At 39.6% G+C, this 16000-nt stretch overlaps 3 protein-coding genes across 3 annotated transcripts; all 3 read left to right on the top strand.

The window, feature by feature from the left end:
* The first annotated feature begins 2559 nt into the window (after positions 1-2559).
* Positions 2560-3513, top strand: LOC129753947 (CXXC-type zinc finger protein 1-like). Its single transcript, XM_055749797.1, has one exon. It carries the CDS (start codon positions 2560-2562, stop codon positions 3511-3513), a length of 954 nt encoding a protein of 317 aa, XP_055605772.1.
* Positions 3514-3794: 281 nt separating this feature from the next.
* LOC129753946 (uncharacterized) lies at positions 3795-6782 on the top strand. The gene has a single exon (XM_055749796.1). It carries the CDS (start codon positions 3795-3797, stop codon positions 6780-6782), a length of 2988 nt encoding a protein of 995 aa, XP_055605771.1.
* Positions 6783-8459: 1677 nt separating this feature from the next.
* LOC129753945 (uncharacterized) lies at positions 8460-9593 on the top strand. Its single transcript, XM_055749795.1, has one exon. The coding sequence runs from the start codon at positions 8460-8462 to the stop codon at positions 9591-9593; it is 1134 nt and encodes a 377-aa protein (XP_055605770.1).
* The last annotated feature ends 6407 nt before the right edge of the window (positions 9594-16000 follow it).

Below are 16000 nucleotides of genomic sequence, written 5' to 3'. Positions count from 1 at the left end.
TTCTAGATTAGTGTTTCGGGCTTGTTGAGTGCATCTTCGTGCGCACACGAGAATGCGCTCTTTCGCACTTTGTTGGTTGAAACTTTATGTTGATGGAATCCCCGAAGAGTGAATGTAGACCTTGCTTTGCAAATGTTTTTCATCTCATGACAACCCAACAAAAACAAGAAGTTGAATCCTGGAATGAGAACGATCAAACATTCAGATTCATCATGATATGGATTGGCTTTCGAAGATCTGATTATATAAAAAGAAATTTTCTGTATGTTTGTTTGTTTGATTGATTGTCTGTTTATTTTCTATAGGCTCAGCCGTCTGAAGACCTAGAGAGCTGAAATTTGGTATGGATACTCATGAAGACCAGGAATAATTAAAAATGTTTTCAGATTTTTGGATGACCCCTTTTGAAACGGGTCATCCATACAAGACAAAAATTGTTTCAACGATAATGCCGTTATTATACATCGGATTGTGAAGAAAATTTGTGATGATTTAATATTTTTGCGATATTATAGATTGGATTAAGATAAAATTTTGCACATGAGTCGGCCAAAGGGGTCGTCCATATCAAGTGTTAAATGTTTTCGAGATCGATTCCAGGTATTAAATTCAGGGCCAAAAGCGTCGTCCATATCAACTGTTCAATGTTTTGCGATATTTTCTTGATCATGCAGAGGATTGTAATGAAAATTGGCATATGGGAGTTTTACAGCACAGGTAATTGATTTCATGTCCATGGTAGTCCATAAAAGGGGTCATCCACAAGGATGGAAAAAAATCTTTCACCAGCATGAACGCTAATGATTTTCAATTGCCGCTTGTTTAACGATGATAGCATCGGCGATGCGAATGTGATCAGTCGAACGCTTATTGGTCGGATTGGAAATTCCGAACGAATGAACTTTGACAAACTTCGGGTGAACGAACTGAACACGACACATTCACCACAGCAAATTGGATCGTTTTCTATTTTCACCACGACGTTCGTTGGGTGAATTGATTCACAAATGATTGACTAATACAATCACCAAACGATTGCAATCGCGATTGCATTGGCGAATGTTTCCGGTAAAGGATTAAGCCGGGTGTTTATTTTTCGGCAAAATTTATGCGTTACGGCTCTCGCACTCGTCAACGTTGTGTTTTGTTGTGATGTTATTCTAACTTGTGTTCTAATAAGTACATTCAGCACATACACTGCTAAAAATCCACACATCAGCGCTATGTGTGGGCCTATATAGATTTTTGCAATGTGACTCGCATACACCGAAAACGAAAATTACCGAGTTCGGTAATTTTTTTACCGAAATCCTAACTTGTGTAAGTCGTTAAACTGTTCGGTAATTTTTGCGGTAAAAAATAAACGAACATCGGTAAATGATGAATCGATTTTCCGATGTTCGTTTATTTTTTACCGAAAAAAATACCGAACAGTTTAACGATTTACACATGTTAGGATCAGGCCGATGACATAGTGAGTGCGATGCGATGCGAATAGGCGGAAAATTTACGGACGCAGCCTATGCGAACTCGAGCGGTAGAACAAATTGACATCTCCTTCGCCGCGTTGAGTATGGCCGATGACATAGTGAGTGCGATGCGATGCGAATTGGCGGAAAATTTACGGACGCAGCCTATGCGAACTCGAGCGGCGGAACAAATTGACATCTGCTTCGCCGCGTTGAGTATGTCAGGTTTAAGCGATTCACATACATTTTCATCAAATGTGGTTCACCGCATTGAATCGCATTCACCGCATCGCATCGCATCGTATTCACTATGTCATCGGCCTATGTCAGGTTTAAGCGATTCACATACATTTTCATCAAATGTGGTTCACCGCATTGAATCGCATTCACCGCATCGCATCGCATCGTATTCACTATGTTGGCGAAGCCCCTCGTAAGCTGGATGAAAATGAGATGTGAGTCCCAGGCTCTCGTATTTACATAGTTGTTTAGAATGTAGCAAAAGCGGAATGTCATTATGAAAAATCTGTGAAATTGGAAAAACGTGTTCACAAAGTTGTAGTTTGGCAAATCTCGAATTTATTGGAAAATCTAGTTTAAACCCGGTTATATTCAGTTATATTTTCTGTATGAAAGTGTAGGTAATCGAGAGGATTTATTCAAGTGTTATTTTTACCTTAACTTTTACCTTTATAGTTGGGAATTTTGGCCTTAATTTCTGTAGCAGCAAGTCGTGAAAAATTGTCATCTGTTCTAACAGATTTTGGTAAGATTTTTACCAAAAATAAATCTTAGTTAAATTTATTAGTCAGATATAGTTAATCTTACATTAAAATCTACTAGGAAGTGCTGATTGACCCAAAACGACTCATCTGAAAATCAAAGATATAACCTCAATCTATATCCGCTGGCATTTCCGTTATTACAAAGGCACTTAAATGTAAGTTTCTGAAATCCATTATTAATTAAGTTCACAATTCTGAAAAATTATAAAATTTTAGCTTTGAAGCAACTTGCTATCAAAATAAGTGTTGCTTATTTACTGCCTTGATCCGAACAAATCTTCAAAGATTTAATGATCATGAGCAACATGGATGCAACCAGCGGTCAACCGAAAGTATCGGAAAAGCAGTACAACTGCAAAATGTGTAGCCTTCCTGACTCTGCAGGCAATCTCGTCGGTTGTGACACTTGTGAAGCATGGGCTCATTACCAGTGCGCAGGAGTGACGGATTCTATTGCAGATCCGAATCGTTCGTGGAAATGCGAATCTTGTAGAGCCAGCCGGGAGAAAAATAAGTCTCAGAAAAGTCAGGCAGCTTCTTCAATTCATTCCAGGAGTAGTAAACGTTCGGCGAGATCCGAACTAAATCTGCAAATGCTCCAGGAGCAAAAAGAACTTCAACTTAAAGCCCTTGCTAGAGAAGAAGCAGCTATTAAGGAAAGTTCAAAAAAGGAAGAAGAGTTGAGGAAAAAGAGGGTTCGTATTGAGGACGAATTCATTCGGAAGAAGTACGGCAGTCTGAATGACTTTGCGGAAGATGGCGACAGCAGAAGGAGTCGAACGAGTACCCGAGCAAGCAGCAAAAAGGTTGTTGATTGGTTACCAACTGTAGATCCAAAAGTAGGACTAACTGAATGGGAGTTACCACGTCAACCTCAGCTTGGCCGAGCCAAATCGTATTCGACTGCAGATGAAATTGGACAACGAAATGTAGCACCAGTAGTTACCTTCAATGAAGCCCACGTAGCATCAGCTGAGCATCAGTCGGAGAGCCATATTATTAACAGCCGTATAACTCCCGTTTCCGCATCTACTCCACAAACAAGAAAGTTTCCGGGTATTCAAGTTCCCCTTCCAATAAGAACACCCAAAATTGAACCAAATCTATACTCCAACACTGAAGTTGGACAGCAATTTTGTCCCTTCACTGAACACCAGCCAACAACACAATTCTCCGGTGCAGTTGAGGAGATGAGACTTATCCAGACTAATCGCGAGCCGATTATGGCTACCTTGATTTCGGGAACAGCTGTCGGCTAAAGTACACAGGAGCCATTCCAAAAACCACTAGATTTTACACACCATCAACAGCTGCCATCGGAAAAATACACCGTCCGAAACTATCCATAGTCGACACTTTTGGCCGGAATACACCAACAACAAACCCTTTTCCAACATTTTCGCTAAGTCAGCCCACTGTGACACGTAATAACACAGTACCACATTCCAGTTTAGGAGGTATGGAATCAATTTTATCGTCTGGTTTGAGAAATATTTCCTTAGGACCACCAAACACGACTGTACGTTCCACAGCTGATATGATGATAAGCACCACAAACGAACTTGCGCAAAAATCCGTTAAATTTGGATTAGCCACTCCTCAAGCCTATGCTGTTCTTCCCGAAGTGAATAGAGCAAATATAGTACCATCGTTTGCTCCCAGATCCTCCCAAGAGATGAGCTCCCATCAGCAGTGGACTAGTAGTCATCAAGGAGAATTTGATATGGGACTACCCGCCAATTCGACACAGCTCGCTAGTAGATATTTATCACCTAACCCGAATCAAATTCCACTATCACCGCAAATTGCTACTAACAATCCCAGCAGCCGAAATGCCCAGTTGCCATCTCCGAGCATGGCCGAATGGGGAACACACACGCACAGTTCCAGCCACTTCGCAGCACCTACGAAAACTCAGCTAGCAGCGCGGCATGTGATGTCTAGAGACTTACCACACTTCTCCGGTGACCCACATGACTGGCCGTTGTTTTATAAGTCGTTCTGCAACAGCACAGCCGCATGTGGACTTTCAGATGCCGAAAATCTGGATCGACTGCAAAAATGTTTGAAAGGTCGTGCTCTTGAGGCGGTGCGAAGTAAACTATTGATCCCTGACTCAGTTCCTCAAGTGATGAATACCCTCAAGATGTTGTTCGGACAGCCTGAGATTATTCTCTTTACTGTCCTGAAAAAGCTCAGAGAAACCCCCGGGCCGAAATACGAAAATCTCCAGTCGATTATAACGTTCGGGTTAGCAGTTCAAAATGCTGTGGATCATATGGTAACTGCAGATTTGACTGACCATCTTTTTGATCCGATGCTGTTGTATGAATTGGTAGTAAAATTACCAACTCCCTTAGCAATCGAGTGGGGTCGTTTCAAACGGCAGCATAACTTTGTTAACCTGGCCGTTTTCAACAAGTTCATGTCTGAGCTGGTAACCGTGTCTTCCGATATTAGTATTCCCATCCCAGTCTCTAAAGAAAAACATGCTAAGAGCTTTTCGGAGAAATCGAAATTGTATGTGCACTCTGAGAATAGTACCATCAACAGTGACCAAAGCTCCAGCCAGGTCTTGAGAGGAAAGCACACAGTTAAAACTACCAACCCTAAAGCTCAAATTGAGAAAACATGCGTCTATTGCCAGAATCCATCACACGAAATCGCAAAATGTCAAGAATTTATATCTCTGGATCTGGACAGGAAATGGTTCTTCGTTAAGCAGAAACATCTTTGTTACCTCTGTTTAGTTCCACACAAAAGATGGCCTTGTAGATCCGGTAAGGAATGTGGCATTGGAGGATGTAGGTTACGACATAATGTTTTACTGCACGCCGATCGAAACAGTACCAACAATAGCAACATCTCCACTAGTGATAGCGCTCTCGCTCAACAAAACCATCATCATTCTTCTATATCATCTGCTCTTTTTCGATACTTACCGGTTGTCATTGAAGGCAGAAACAGATCCATCGAAACCTTTGCCTTCCTTGACGACGGTTCGTCCTCCACGCTTTTGGAGGCCAACATCGCGAAGGAACTTGGTATTGAAGGTACCAAGGAGACCCTATGGCTTAGCTGGACAGGTAATGTGTCACGCGAAGAAAAGGGTTCGCAGCGAGTCTCGGTTTCAATTCGTGGTAAAGGGTGTAAAACACGATACGAAATTGGAAACGTCCGAACAGTGAGTCAGCTGAAACTAACCAGTCAAACCATCGATTACGAGGATTTGCAAAAACGTTACCCGCACTTGAAGGGATTACCTGTGATGAGCTATGCTGCAGCAACACCAGGTATCATAGTGGGACTCGAACATGTCAGCTTGTTGACCCAGCTAAAGGTGAGAGAAGGCGGACAGCATGATCTCGTTGCCGCTAAGACGCGGCTTGGGTGGTGCATATTTGGTAAACAAGGTTCGCTAATAAAACCTTATCAACAACTTCACGTACACAGCGATATAGAGAATGAGAATAAAGAGTTTCATACTCTTTTGGGAAAGTTCTTCGGAGTAGAAGAGGCGTTCGTAAGCATCAAGCCAGAATCGAAAGAGAATAAGCAAGCACTAGACATCCTTGCCCGAACCACACGACGAGTAGATGGGCACTTCGAAACAGGATTGCTGTGGAGATTTTCAAAACCAAATCTTCCCAACAGCTACCCAATGGCTATTCAAAGAAATCGATCTTTCGAAAAGCGTCTTTGCAAGAATGATTCTTTGAAAGCAGCTGTGGAGGAGCAAATCGAAAATTACCTTGAAAAAGGGTACGCTCACCTGATCACGAAAGAGGAGCTAGCATCGTCGGACAATAATCGAGTGTGGTATTTGCCTTTGGGAGTTGTGTGTAACCCGAAAAAGCCGGGCAAAACTAGATTAATTTGGGATGCGGCTGCTCGAGTAGATGGTACTTCTCTCAATGATTTATTGCTTCCGGGGCCCGACTTGTTAGTTTCTCTTCCGGCAATATTGCTTCGTTTTCGGCAGAGGAATGTCGCTGTGTGTGGAGACATCAAAGAGATGTTCCACCAGATAAGGATAAGGGCAGAAGATCGCCAAGCGCAGAGATTTATTTACCGTAAAGCTATTGAGGATCCTATTCAAATTTACGTCATGGACGTGGCAGTTTTTGGTGCTTCGTGTTCACCGTGCATAGCACAGTTTATAAAGAATTATAACGCAATTGAACACTCAAAACAATTTCCCGAGGCTGCTCATGCAATCGTTAATGACCACTACATGGACGATTACATGAAAAGTGTGGATTCGGTGGCGGAAGCAGTGAAATTAGCCAACGACGTCAAAACGGTTCATGCAATGGCTGGATTCGAGTTACGTAACTTCATATCGAACTCCTCAGAAGTGATGAGAGAGTTAGGAGTGACAAGCTGTCCGGAGATGAAATCCCTGAGCCTAGAGCCAGGACTGGCCGAACCCGAGAAACCTGAGAGAGTTTTAGGCATGACGTGGCGTCCTGGTCAGGATGTCTTACTTTCGATACGAGCCTTCATCAAAATGTTGCGGAGTTACTAAAGGAACAAAAAAGGCCAACAAAGCGACAAGTCCTGAAAACCATAATGAGTCTATTTGATCCGTTGGGGCTAGTAGCACATTTTATAATACATGGCAAGATACTAATGCAGGAGGTGTGGAAGTACGGTTCTGGCTGGGACGATTTGATTCCCGAAGAGCTGTTTGATCACTGGATTCGTTGGAGCAGTATGCTGAAACAAGTAGACCGGGTCGAAGTTCCTCGATGCTATTTTAGAGGCGTTTTGAGTAGCGAATTAAAAAACATACAAATCCACATTTTCGTGGACGCAAGCGAGGCAGCGTATGCTTGCGTCGCCTATCTAAGAGCAGAAGTGAATGATGTTCCCCTCAGTGCATTTGTTGCGGCTAAAACCAAAGTTGCTCCCTTGCGCCCACTTTCAATCCCCCGTCTCGAACTACAAGCGGCGTTAATTGGAACAAGGCTTCTCAGCGGTATTATTGCAGCAATCGATCTTCCAATTAAAAGACGATACCTTTGGACAGATTCCCAGACCGTGTTGGCTTGGCTGCGTTCGGACAGCAGGATGTATCATCAATTTGTGGGCTATAGAGTTGGCGAAATACTGACTACTACTTCTATTGATGAATGGCGGCACATTCCAACCAAGTTGAATGTGGCAGATGAAGCGACTAAGTGGGGAAATGGTCCAATTTTCACCCCAGATTCCAGATGGTACACCGGTCCGGAATTTCTACGTCAATCAGAGGTTGATTGGCCGATTGATCCCAAGGAGGCACAACAAACTGACACAGATCTCCGAGCAGTATTCTGTTATCACGGGCAAGTAGTAGATACAACAATAGATATTTCTCGTTTTTCGACATTAGATCGGCTATTGCGGTCTATGGTATGTGTATTAAGAGCTACCAAGGCGTTCCGGAAGCAGAAGGTTTGCGGACCAATCACGGCTGAGGAATTTCAGGCTGCCGAGAATTTAATTTTCCACCAAGTACAGACAGAAGTTTATCCTGAAGAGATGGGAATTCTACAGAAAAACAACGAGTCGGAATCAAAAACCACACTAGGCAAGTCCAGTCCATTATACCAACTATCCCCTTTTCTTGATGAAGCAAACGTGATGCATATTGACAGTAGAATCAGATCGGCACCAAGTGTACCCTTCCATTCAAAGTTCCCTATTATTTTGCCTAAAAATCACCCGCTTACAAATCTCCTTGTTTTTTTTTTTTTTTTTTTTTTCCTGTTGGGGAGAGAGTCCACTGCGACCATTAAGTTGATCTATTGTGGTATTACCCCGCGTTACTATTTTTACTTTGCTATGCTACTTGACACCCCTGCACTATTGGTTGAAGCTGCAGTTGTTTACCGGTAGCACTACGAGCACACACATATCAAGGTAGGATCTCCAAGTGCAATCTAAGTTCCCTTGAAAAGATCCATCCACATGCATGTGCTGCATTATTGAGGCGTACAATTCCAAGGTATACACGGCTAGCATTTCACTAATGCTATAACCGCCAACCTTCATCATACTATGTGTGCCAGGTTATGTCACGACCGGGATTCGATCTCATGAACGTTGGCTTAGAAGACAAGTATGCTATCCACTAGGCCACGATCTGCTGGCAAATCTCCTTGTTGAGAAGTATCACAAACGTTTTGTCCACGCGAATAATGAAACAGTTTGCAACGAAATGCGCCAGAAATTCCACATTCCTAATCTGAGAGTTGTGATTAAGAAAGTTGCTAAAGAATGTCCCCTTTGTAAATTGCGGAAAGCAGTTCCACATCCCCCGAAAATGGCCGTCCTGCCAGTTGTGCGTCTAACACCAAATATCAAACCATTTACACATACTGGCATCGACTACTTCGGCCCGTTGCAGGTCAAGCAGAGGCGCAGTTTGGTGAAACGCTGGGTGGCCTTATTCACCTGCCTGACTATTCGGGCAGTTCATGTAGAGGTAGTCCATTCTCTAACTACTAATTCCTGCATTCTAGCAATCCGTAGGTTTATCGCTCGAAGAGGGCCACCAAGTACGATTTACTCGGATCAAGGGACAAATTTCAAAGGCGCGAGAAATATATTATTGGAGCAGTTACAACCGATTCATGAGAAATGTGCCATTACCTTTACTAATGCCTCTACACAGTGGTACCTAAATCCACCCGCAACCCCCCACATGGGAGGCGCTTGGGAGCGCATGGTGCGCTCAATCAAAATCGCGATGGAAGCAGTGGCAAATCATGCACAAAATCCATGCGACGAAGTTCTTGAAACGGTAGTGTTGGAAGCCGAAGCGATCGTGAATTCTCGCCCACTTACATACGTGCCACTTGACTCGGCGGAAACGGAAGCACTAACGCCAAATCATTTTTTGGTGATTGGAGATCAGGCAGTAACACAACCCATGAGCGAAACCTTACTGAGCGGTAGCGTACTACGGGATAGTTGGGAATTGACTCGACGACTTGTAGATATTTTTTGGACGAGGTGGATTAAAGAATATCTACCTACACTAACGAGACGTTCGAAATGGTTCGAAGCCACAAAGCCCTTGCAGCCAGGTGATGTTGTAATTATCGTGGACGAAAAAAAGCGGAACGGGTGGATTCGAGGGCGTGTACTGGAAGTAATACCAGCATCTGATGGAGAAGTTCGTCGGGCGTATGTCAGGACGCCCAATGGCGTAGGTTTATATTCAGCAGTCAGGTTGGCGCGATTGGATATCAAGGATTCCAGGAAAGACAAGGTATCGACGATCCCGGAACATCACGAAGGGGGGAATGTTGGCGAAGCCCCTCGTAAGCTGGATGAAAATGAGATGTGAGTCCCAGGCTCTCGTATTTACATAGTTGTTTAGAATGTAGCAAAAGCGGAATGTCATTATGAAAAATCTGTGAAATTGGAAAAACGTGTTCACAAAGTTGTAGTTTGGCAAATCTCGAATTTATTGGAAAATCTAGTTTAAACCCGGTTATATTCAGTTATATTTTCTGTATGAAAGTGTAGGTAATCGAGAGGATTTATTCAAGTGTTATTTTTACCTTAACTTTTACCTTTATAGTTGGGAATTTTGGCCTTAATTTCTGTAGCAGCAAGTCGTGAAAAATTGTCATCTGTTCTAACAGATTTTGGTAAGATTTTTACCAAAAATAAATCTTAGTTAAATTTATTAGTCAGATATAGTTAATCTTACATTAAAATCTACTAGGAAGTGCTGATTGACCCAAAACGACTCATCTGAAAATCAAAGATATAACCTCAATCTATATCCGCTGGCATTTCCGTTATTACAAAGGCACTTAAATGTAAGTTTCTGAAATCCATTATTAATTAAGTTCACAATTCTGAAAAATTATAAAATTTTAGCTTTGAAGCAACTTGCTATCAAAATAAGTGTTGCTTATTTACTGCCTTGATCCGAACACACTATGTCATCGGCCTCAGTCTTGTAAGCGGTCACCATCGTTTGAACTTTTTCGGAGACGGTCACAAACACATCGCTCTTGATTTTCATGGAATGCGCTATTGTTTGATCGGAGAGCAAAAAATTTCAAATCATATTTCGCATATTTGTAGTGGTTAGTCATTTGACTATCATTCTATGCGTTGCTAATTAGTCATTCCACATTGTTCGACCAACACATCCAAACACGCCCGGCACTTTTCAGCAGCGGATATTTTTTACGCAGGAGAGAGTGAACAGAAAGGATTACCTTCGTTTATTGAGCCTATAACTTCTACTGCGTGAAAGGGACAGGCGACGTCATAAACTGTCGGAAATTTCGGTCGTTTGACCATAAAATCATCATTCTCGTGTACCATGACACGAAATTTCATTCGACAATCACGCACAGGGGAATGCGTGACATTTCCGACATGATAGTAGTCGGCTGTTGCGTTAGTATTTGGTCGCATTCGTTTGATGTCAAGAACAGTGAAATTGATGGAAGCAGGCTGTGTGACTGTCAGAGAGAATGTCGATGGTTTACAAATCTGGTTAGGATTTCGGTAAAAAAATTACCGATCTCGGTAATTTTCATTTACTGTGTATAAAGACACATGTCAGCATTTAATATGATGCGAAACATAAAAATTAGAATATTACACACAAAGAGCTAGTAAGTGTACTACACGAGTATGTAAACGCTTTATATTAGGCAAGGATAGGAATAACTTCAGGCGTATTTGAACTTGGTTTCGGAAAGTTCGGGAATTTATTTCGCTTTGCAGCACGAATGATTTTATTATTATAAATTTTATTCCATTGAAAAACATTTAAACTTGTTTGTAAAATCCGATGTTTGGACACATGGCTACTGATGATAATTGTTTTGAACCCAAAATATGTATCTAGCTGCTTCGAACTCCTGTCAGGCATCCAACTTATTTCTTTCCTGAAGCGGAAAAGGCGAACTTGAGGACACATCATAAAAACACAACGTTGGAGAACGCGGGAGCCGTAACACACAAATTTAGCCGATAAATAAACACCCGATGGCTTAATCCTTTACCGGAAAATTCCGGATTGCAATCGTTTGGTGATTGTGTTTGTCAATCATCGTGGTGAAAATAAAAAGCGAATCCAAAAAAATTCATTACCGTTCATTTTCCGCTTCGCTGCGAAATAAATCCGAAGCGGCCCGCCTCGGATTTGTTTCGCTGCGGAGCGGAAAATGAACTATAAAATCACTGGGAGTTTACTGCAGCGAATGTGTCGTGCTTCGGTTCGTTTACCCGAAGCTTGTCAAAGTTCATTCGTTCGGGATTGCAATCGTTAGTGTTCATTTTGGTGTGTTAACTTTTTCCAGTCCCGATTGCTTTGATTGGCAGTAAGAACTGAACAAATTCACCACCGATGGTAAATTGATCGAACTCCGATGCGTTTTTTTCCATGCTTGGTCATCCATATTTGTTGCTTACAGTTTTCGGGATATTGTCGCGATTAAGTATCGGATTGAGATGAAAATCGGCAGATTGGGGTTATGAGATAAGAAAAATTGATTACTGGTAGCAGGTTCCAGCGCACGAGTCGTGAAAAGGGGTCGCCATTATTAACTGTTCGCTGTTCTCCAGTTATTGGCGTTACAATACCTCGGATTTAAATTGAAAACATCGCAAAAGGGATTTTAGAATCGAATTTTGGGCCATAGGTTGGTAAAAGAGGTCGTCCATGTTGAAAGAACAGTGTTTTGTGCATTAGTTTTGTTAGAGGCAGCCAATTGATACTTGGTATTCAATTTCAATGTGAAAGTTAAACAAAAGAATCGTACATGTAAACAAATAATGCATGTTTCTTTTAAAATGTCGATCGAGACAAAAACACGCTCACATGTATTTTATTAAAAAGTCAATCAACCTCTTAATTTGAATTTCAAGTTGAAGACAAGACAAGAAAAAGTGGCGACTTTAAACACTGCTGAAGGTTTTATCCAATATTATAGAAAAAAAAGCATTGGATTCAATATTCTAAAGTTTTCTTTACATATTAATGGTCAAAAGCGATACGAAGTTCGTACGGGATCAGCTAATATGTTATAAATGAGTTTCACAATCCAGCTTAAAATGATGTTTTATTCCATCATCAGAGTGTTATTCTATCTGATTTTAGTAAGTGCTACGTGGAAATTTTGTAAACAAATTGTTTATTTATTGGGCGCAACGAGGGGGATTGTCCCGGTCCCACCAAGGGCAAAATGTTGTGCGATACTTCAATAATACTATTTTAAGTTCTTGAATTCAAGGAAAGAAAAACGAAACTGGAAAATCGGAATATACTATAACAGTAAAAAGTCCCCTGTGAAATAATATCTCGAATAAATTTACTCTAACATAAATTAAGGGAGCCTCCTGACCAAATCGGGAAGGTTTCTTTACTTAAACAAGACAAAATCAGGACATAAGATTTCGTATATTTTAACACAAAATTCGGACCAATTAAAGTACACAGAAATTTTTTTGACTATTACGTGTCACTGAAACTGCAACCTTTAAAATAAATCAACCTGTAATCGACTAAACCTGTAATTTTAAATTGGTTTCCTTAAAAGTTAACGGAGATTCATTTATTATTTCAGCAAATGTCCTGTAAAATAGTTGTACACTAAAAAGTAAAAATTAAATGTCACGTAATTTGTTTTTCGACCTGTAAAATTACGGTAAATGCCCTTCTCCTTTTTGTTACAGGACATTTGCGTAATTTTACAGGAAATAACTTTTGATGTGTAGGATGCAGTGATTATTTGATGAATAATCAAGATACATGTTATGAATAATTCCTTGAATTTTCATTTCTTATCGAATAAAATCGAATCTCAATCTCTCAAAATCATCCACTAAGGTAAAACTTGTAAAAAAAAATACTTAGTCCAATTAGAATTTTATGATTTCTAAATATTTTCAAAACGCAGTTTTCTAAACGCTGACATGTCCTAATAAATCCGAGGAATCTGAGACTTTTAAACAATTTGAGAGGAATTATAGAAATATGCAATTTATAAAATGATTTATGTTTACTTAAAATTAATTTAATCACTTTCCGTAAACACTCAAACATTTTATCCAAGCAATTATCGCAAAAATGTTGAGTATAAATGACATGAAAAATTGAAGCAATTGAAGGAAAGCATTGAACATAATTGAAATTTCTGAGTTTTCTCGAGCTTTGCTAGGAATAAAATCAATAAAACCGGGCAATCTGGAGTGCTCGCTTTGTAAGCATAAGTATAAGTAGGAATAATGCAAAATTTATGTAAACACCCTTTTTCCGATGATCAATTTAAGATTTAAAAACCAAACTGAAACTTTTCCAATTGATTGAGCTGAAGTTTTATACAATTGATTCTTCTTTATCAAAACTATACTCTGTAGAGAATAAGGTTGATATGATGATAGATTGATGTATTTAAGATTGAAAACTGTGCCTAGTGTTGATTGTACAGACAGTGCAGTGCTGCAGAATTCCTCTCAAAATGAGAAAGGTTTTGAAAAAGTGAGCAATTCTGTTTACCCAAATGTGGTGAAAGTATTGGGAGCGTGTAGAACAAGAGAAATTGCATATGCAACAGTGATGAAGAGAGAGAGAGAATGCAGAAAATTTTCCAATTGACCAATCTCAAATTTATTTTCCATCATGACATACTCATCTGTAAACAGCAAATTTTATTGAGTGAATCTTGTAACATAAATATGTCGATATTATTAATCTTATCTTCCTGCTGATTTTACAATAGATACTATTAAATTAATGGAATTTAAATTAAATTTAGTTTGTTTTATTTTTATATTGTGGATTTAAAGTCTAAAGTTTTAAAGTTACTTCCCAATTGTCATGAGAAAAAAATCCCAATTCAGCTTTCGATAAAGCACATACCAAGTAATCAAATATGAAATGCAAAGCATTTAAATAAGGGGAATGAAGTGTCACGGGCTAGTTTTTTTTTTGCTCCATTACTTTTTCATTATCAAAGATAAAATGTAAAAGATAAATGTTACGATGTTTTACATTTTTAACGTATCATTTGTCATGTTAAAAAAAAAAAATTCCCGGGTTCTGACTTTTTAAAAAAAAATTTCGGATTTTGAAAAGTTGTGTGGAATGGTAGGCCACCAAATCCAAAATGACCGAATAACATGCAAAGTTTATGAGTTGACTCAAAACTGTAATTTCATTATTCATTAAGCAATTTTAAAGCAATTGCAGGTAAGTTTCGATTTGGTCTAGCTGCTGCGCGACGAGGAAGACAGCCATCCAGAGGATTCAGAACAAGGTTCTGAAAATGATTTTGTGGCTTCCACCTTGGCACAGCACCTTCATCGGATTGCGGGCATTGAATCGGTTGCTAACAAAGTCATTTCCAACTTCAGAGGCAAATCGATGCAGTCTTCCAACGCAGAAATTTGCTCTCTCTACTGTTAAGTTAGTTTTCAGGATCTAGGATTTTGTTAATACATTTTTTTTGCTCTACAGGATATTCTCCTATATATCAAATACTTTATTGCTATACCTATAAAGACATATTAAAAAAAAGCAATTGCAGGTGAGAAAATAAAAAAAATTTGGTTATGATGGAAAAGTTTCCAAAAACGTTTTATCAAAATTCCTTGTAATGGATTAATGTTCGTCTTTATCGCATTCAATTTTGACAAAATATATTACATAACTTTAAATTTTGCCTAAGAAAACTTCACAGGAATGAAAAATGTATTTTAAGTTATGAATGTGTATAAAAACGCCAAGATACCCTACGTTATTTATGCGGCCAATGACTCCCCATAAGTTATGATTTGCAAATTTGTTGCGTTGGAGTGACTTTTTGATAATTTATGAAAAATTCCTTTTCCATGTGAAAGAGCAAGACAAAACTACGACCATCAGCATACGAGCATATTTTTGTTATGAACTCTACGTAAGTACATTTTTTCTAGTCAAATAGAAGAAGCATACGATGCGTACACAAGTTAACAACATTTGGAAGCATATGGTTACGGAGAGTGACGACGATAGCAGTTGGATTGAGATTTTTATCTCAACTCACATCCGAGATATTCCGAGTTGCTCACGTTTCCCCGTGGCCCAAGTTACCCCACTCTCCCATCATAGTCTTTGTTTGAAGATTCACCAAAAAAAAATTTAATTTAAATTTAAATTTTAAAAAATCTCAAAAATTTTCAATTCTATGATATATTTGAATAGATATCTTACTGGCTGCTTATTAATTTTTTTTTCAGTCAGTCAATTTTCAATTTAAAATCGTAGACGGCAGCACTATCTTGCTGTTAAACGGAAATGAGACCCCTTTTTTAACTATCCGGGTTTAATTGAGGTGTGATTGGTGATTTGATCAGTAAATAAATACTTGGAACCGCTTGAACGCCTTGAAAATGCTAAGATCCCTTAATCAAAAATTAGGATTGCATCAAGCTTATGAAGAAGTGAACTTCTTGGACCGGTAATCAGAGTAATGAAAATTCTCCGGGCACCCCGATGGCTAAATCCGACCCTGTATATTGCGCATTTCAGCGTCAGGAAAGATTTGATTTTAAATTGTTTATTTTCAACTTGCTCCGATATTTTCTAGAATTTCTTCCAACCCAACTTAACTCAACCCCGCCTTAAAACGGAGTTTACTAATATCAGCATTAAAGCAAAACCATTTGTAAATTTAACTGTTTTTTTGCGCAGAATGTTTCAAAACATGCTAATATAACAGCCATTCCTACATATAAAAACTG

The sequence above is a fragment of the Uranotaenia lowii genome, chromosome 3 (genome assembly GCF_029784155.1).
Source record: "Uranotaenia lowii strain MFRU-FL chromosome 3, ASM2978415v1, whole genome shotgun sequence".
In the NCBI taxonomy this organism is placed as follows: Eukaryota; Metazoa; Arthropoda; class Insecta; order Diptera; family Culicidae; genus Uranotaenia; species Uranotaenia lowii.
This window is presented reverse-complemented; position numbering and strand designations above follow the sequence as displayed.

What these genes read in the sequence shown, in the direction of transcription:
- LOC129753946 (XM_055749796.1), top strand. Translation starts at nt 3,795, where the DNA reads ATGATAAGCACCACAAACGAACTTGCGCAAAAATCCGTTAAATTTGGA.
- LOC129753947 (XM_055749797.1), top strand. Translation starts at nt 2,560, where the DNA reads ATGGATGCAACCAGCGGTCAACCGAAAGTATCGGAAAAGCAGTACAAC.
- LOC129753945 (XM_055749795.1), top strand. Translation starts at nt 8,460, where the DNA reads ATGCGCCAGAAATTCCACATTCCTAATCTGAGAGTTGTGATTAAGAAA.